This window comes from Octodon degus, unplaced genomic scaffold (assembly GCF_000260255.1).
Source record: "Octodon degus isolate 3935 unplaced genomic scaffold, OctDeg1.0 scaffold00012, whole genome shotgun sequence".
In the NCBI taxonomy this organism is placed as follows: domain Eukaryota; kingdom Metazoa; phylum Chordata; class Mammalia; order Rodentia; family Octodontidae; genus Octodon; species Octodon degus.
Window position 1 is genome coordinate 14837183 of NW_004524588.1, and position 5509 is coordinate 14842691.

The 5509-nt window shown below is 35.7% G+C and overlaps 1 protein-coding gene across 2 annotated transcripts in view; it reads left to right on the forward strand.

The window, feature by feature from the left end:
- The window catches only part of CUNH11orf65 (chromosome unknown C11orf65 homolog), a 49814-nt gene that overhangs the window by 11805 nt on the left and 32500 nt on the right, over positions 1-5509 (forward strand). For both annotated transcript variants that reach the window (XM_023709558.1, XM_023709557.1), the window contains exons 4-6: positions 2207-2260; positions 2402-2602; positions 3836-3966. In XM_023709558.1, the coding sequence (XP_023565326.1) occupies positions 2207-2260; positions 2402-2602; positions 3836-3966 (386 nt within the window). The remainder of the gene's footprint in view (positions 1-2206; positions 2261-2401; positions 2603-3835; positions 3967-5509) is intronic.

Sequence of the window (5509 nt, forward strand, 5' to 3'; positions counted from 1 at the left end):
AAAATTTAATAATGTATTATTTACATTTCATATATCTAAGTATAAATGCTGACCTCTTAAAACAGTGTCTCCTGAGGCTTATGATGCTTGTAAAAGTAAAATATGTAATATAAAGGATAAGGGGGAAATATATAGAGTTACCATTACAGGATTTTTGCACTGTTTACAAAGAGATGCAAGTCCCTAAGGGTAGGTAGAGACTTAACTTTAAGTAGACTGTGACCAGTAAGGGTCTTGTCACCCTAGAAGAACTCCCAAAAGAATGACACAAAACAGTATTATGTAAAAGGTCATAGATGAGAAGACACAGAATACTGACAATTATCCGATTAATCCAAAGAAATGCAGGAAAAGGGAAATAATGCAATAAAAAACAGAGGCAAATAGGAAACAAAAAGCAAGACTGTTGATTTAACCCAAGTACATCAGCAAGAAATTACCTTTCCTTGCCCGATTAACTATATCATCAAGTCTGTCAATAATTTTGCATTAAAATGCCGAAACAAAATGATAGCTTAAATAAATAGACTAAACAACCCAAAATATGTAAAAGCAGTGGTTACCAGACCAAAAAGCATGTTTACTTTTTAGTTAGATTTTAAAAATAATGGCAAAAGGGCCGGGGAGATGGCTCAGTAGAGTAAGCGCTTCTCTGGCAAGCGCAAGGGCCTGAGCTCCATTCCCTGTTCTGCCAAAAAAAAAGGCAAAAAAAGATACAAAGTAAAAGAATGGAAAAAGACACAGTACATCGTAAAACCTACACAGTCTGAACTGCTTAGGGAGACCCTGTATCAAATAAATAAATATTAAAAAGAAAAGAAAGCTAACATCATGTTAATATCAAACAAATTAGTTTTTAAGAAAACATACTATGAGATATTACAGAGACATTTCATAAAAAGTCAACTCAACTGAAAAATATAATAACCCTAAATCTATAAAGCAAAAAATAGACATACAGTAACTGCTAAAAGAAATACAGTAATTTTCAATCAGAGTTAGATTTAACTCTTGGTAATTTACAGAAACAAGTGTGGAAAAAATAGGATAGATATAACATATTTTAATATCTTTACTCAATTATATATAAATAAATATATAATAGTGATACATTGCCAACACTGCAAAATTTCTAAAGTTACACAAGCTAATGTTGTCTTTACACTAAATGCACAAGAAATATTTTCTTTTCATGTAGTTGGTACAGGGTCTTACACAGCTCAGACTCATAGTAATCCTCCTGTCTCAGCCTCCCCAACGCTGGGATTACAGGTGTGCACCACCACACTCAGACTCTGTGGTGCTAGGGCACCAAGGGGCACAGCTGGTGCACCATGTGGTGCTGGACTATCTTTTGATAAACAGTCAAGAATTTTTTTCTTCACCTTTCAATTGGCACATAATACAGAATTTTGAACTGGATTTCTGATTTAACAAAGCTAATTAGAAAGATCTTGGAGGATTGAAACTAGGTTGAATCATCACAGTTTTTTTTTCTGTATTTACCTATAATGAAATATTTTGCATGTAAAGCATATATTTAGAAACATGCTTAAAATTTCTGTTTCATGAATAACAAATCCCTTGTTTTTCTATTGTATAGAAGGGAAGTACTCATAGTTTGGCATCTTTTTTCTACTTGTCATATAGGTAAGCTGTTTTAGATACTAGACCATAGAAATTTAGTCCTCAGCTCTTAAAATATTTTCTAATCAAAAACTAAGTATTTGTCATCTGTTCATTTGACCAATTTTATTAAAAATATTCTATAGCTATTTTTAAATAATAAAGTGAGAGGTAGGGGCCGAGGAGATAGCCCAGCAGTCTAAGCACCTGTCTGGCAAGTGGAAGGACCCAAATTTGATCCCCGGTACCACATGTCACGCCAGCCCTGGAACACTGGGCATGGTGGTACATGCCTGTAATCCCTGCGCTGGGAAGGCTGGGACAGGATCACTATGAGTCCGAGCTGCATAGTGAGACCCTGTATCCAATGAATACATAAATTAAAAAAAATTTAAAAGAGAGGTTAAAAAAAAAAAAAGACAAGTGAGAGGTAGCAAAATGATATATATAGAATGTTGGAAAGTAATACGTTTTTAATTTTTAAAATTTGTGTTAGAACATATGTGTGGCACATGATGATTACACTAACCATGGGGAGTTGGTACATGTATGTAATGCATCCTAATATATTTTCTTCTAGGCAGAATTTCTAGATGCTGCTGCTGGCGTTCATGTGCGCTTCAGATTTGGGGGAGTAAGTATGTCTGAGTGCTTAGCAGATTTAAAGCACATTTCATTAAACCTTTAAATGAAATGTAAAGGTTATGATTTTTTAAAAATGTAAGCTGGTTTTGCATTTGCATTATAGCAATCTTTTGCAATTTTCCACCTACAGGCTAAATTTCCACCTGACATATATTATAAAGTTTTTACTCACAGACATATTGAGGATTTGTGTGCCAACAGCCCTCGTGATTACACAAGGCTCCCAGCGAAACGCGCATCTCATAACAAGGACGACCATCTTCAGGAAGAGGACCACAGTGGCTGGTATCGTCGAGTAGAAAACAACGGCTGGCGGCCTGTGTCTGATAGGGTCAGAGGAAAACGAGGGATTTTAAGTTGTGTATATGTAGAAACTCATTTGTATTTTTGAAAATTAATTTTAAATTGTTTTAAAATAAGAACTGCTAGTATGCACCTGTAATTCCTTAGCACTCTGTGAAGTCAGGAGGATCATAAGTTCGAGCCCAACCTGGGAAACTTGGCAACTCGGAGAGACTCTGTCACAAAATAAAAAGTAAAAAAAGGCCCACTGTTCAATGCCCAGTACCAAAAGTAATAATAGTAACAACTAGTGATTTAATTGACAAAATTTGCTTAACAACTCTGGATTTTCTAATAATTCTAGGAACAGCATTTTATCTTTTTTTTCTGCCCTACATTTCTTTTTTCAGTAGTCATCTTTGAAACTGGGCCATCTTTAGAGACTCTCTGGTGTTTGGCTAATCATATATCAGCATACAGATTATAGGATATAGTATGCTTATATACTTAATATAACATATGAAAATAAGGTGTGAAGTCATTCAGCGAACTTTATTATGTATTAGTTATGTGTCAGGCATTGTTCCAGATGCCAGGGGCACAATGATAAAAGAGACATAGTCATGTCCCTTAAATAGTTTGTATTTAATTAGAGAGATAGTTAAGTAAAGAGAATAGTACCACATAGTAAAGGTAAGTGATTTAATAAAGGCAGATATACAGTGTTGGCAGGCAGTAGCAAGCTCTCACACTTGTTATCTAGCACACATGTGCTTGGCGAGAGATGATGAATTGGAAGAAGGAAAACAGGCAACCAGTTAGGAGACCAGGCCCTAGAAGACACTGATTCTCAGGACATAAGAGAGGGATTACTTCTGTGTTCCTGATGGATGCCTATACAAATATGTCTATTTGTTTATTCGTTCACCAAGTACTGTCTCATTCTGTAAGGACTTTGTCACTTTCTGCAGTGTGTGCTTCTGAAAACCCAATTTATTTCTCAACTATGTCTTAATCAGGAATACCTTGGGGCCGGGGAGATAGCTCAGTAGAATAAGCACTTGCCTGGTAAGTGCAAGGGCCTGAGTTCTATCCCCAGTTCTACAAAAAAAAAAAAAAAAAGAAAGAAAAAAAGAAAGAAGAAATACCCTGAAAAGGTCCATCATCTTTTCTGCTTCTATCTTGCTATATTCCTATTGAGCAAATAGAGGTTTTTCTCTATGGACAGATCAGCCTTTTGTCATTGATATTTCATACTTTTTAATGTTCATTCTCTTAATAGTTTTGGATGCCAGCTGGCAGTGAAGTGGTAGAAGACAAAAAGGAAAGAGAATTCCATTTCTCTAAACTAAAGAGAAGGCAGGATTTGGAAAGAAAAAGAAAAGTTAGAAAAATAGAATGGATGAGACAAATGTAAGTAGATGAAATACTTAGACCTATTAAAGAACTTTAATGCTGAGGAGGTAGCTCAGTAGCATAAGCACCTGCCTGACAAGCACAAGATCCTGAGTTCGATCCCCAGTACCACCAAAAAAAAAAATAATAATAATATAAAGAACTTTAAAGTATCATAGAGAAAACATACTTGGAAAACGTATACTATTTTGTTCTAAGACTTATAAATCATAGTATTTGGCATAAAAACAGACATAAATCTATATGGAAAAAAATATAAAGTTCAGAAACAGGTCCACAAATATATTGTTAATTGAATCTTAGCAAAGGTGCCCAGGGAATTTATGTAATTGGAAAAAGATACTGTTTTCAACAAATTGGGTATTCAAATGCAGAAAAATGGATATGGCTCTTATGTCATATTAAAATCACAGTGGTACCTCCGCTAGTGGATAATTTGTTCTACAATTCTGGGAAAATGGCGGCATTTGGGTTTATCATGGAGCTCATGAAGGAAAGCAAGGCTTCTTGTCTGCACCCAAATCATTTATAAACAGAAGTGTTTGTGAACTGAGGCATAACTAACTCAAACGAGATCATAGATCTAGATAGAAAAGACAAGACCAGAAACATCTGAAAGTAACCAAAGGAGAATATTTTAGTGACCTTAATTCTAACTGTATTTCTTATATAGGACATAAAGTGCATGAAATATAAAAAAAAAAAATACATTGAGGTCCAGGCAGAGAGCTCAGAGGACTAAAGTGCCTGCTTCAGCAGATGCAGGGACCCAGATTCAATCCCCCGCGTGCTGTACTGGCCCTGCCCCTGGGGTGCGCTGAGAGGCGACTGCGACTGGGCCTGGTGACACACACATTATTCTAGCACGTGGGAGACTGAAAACAGGAGAATCACTACGAGTCTGATCTGTGCAATGAGACCCTGTAGACCCTGTGATAAATACATTAAGAAAAAAAAATACATTGAACCACACTTCAGGGGTTTTTTTTGTTTGTTTGTTTGGTTTTTTTGGTCTTTAATAACCTGTTACAAAAATAAAACTTTAAGTACAGAGAAACCTAAAAATATTTTAAAAGTGTATCTGACAAAAGTCTTAAATTTAGAACATACTTCTAAAATTGTCAAAAGTAATGATAAGACAATATAATTTTAACTGCTATGGGTCAACTCTGCATAGGAACCAGATCAGCCAGACAGAAATTTGAACAGAGCCTTTTATTACTGAGCTCAGGTCTGTCAACCACTTCTCTCACAGGAGAAGGCTGATCAGCCCCGAACGTAGGTAGCAGGGGGGTATTTATAACAGAAATCACATCCAGTTTGGTAAGCAAACTTGTTATCTAGTACAGAACAACAGAAACGGCATTCATTTGACACAGCTGCAAACTGTTCATAACTAAAAGGTCTTTCACAGCTTAGTGATAAGTGCATATTTTTACAAGGTACATCTTAAGCTGACTATGTTGCAGAAGATGGTTGGGGAGGGAGTTTGTGTTAGCTTGCTGCCTTGACAAGAAACAGTTATTTATTGTTGAACAGC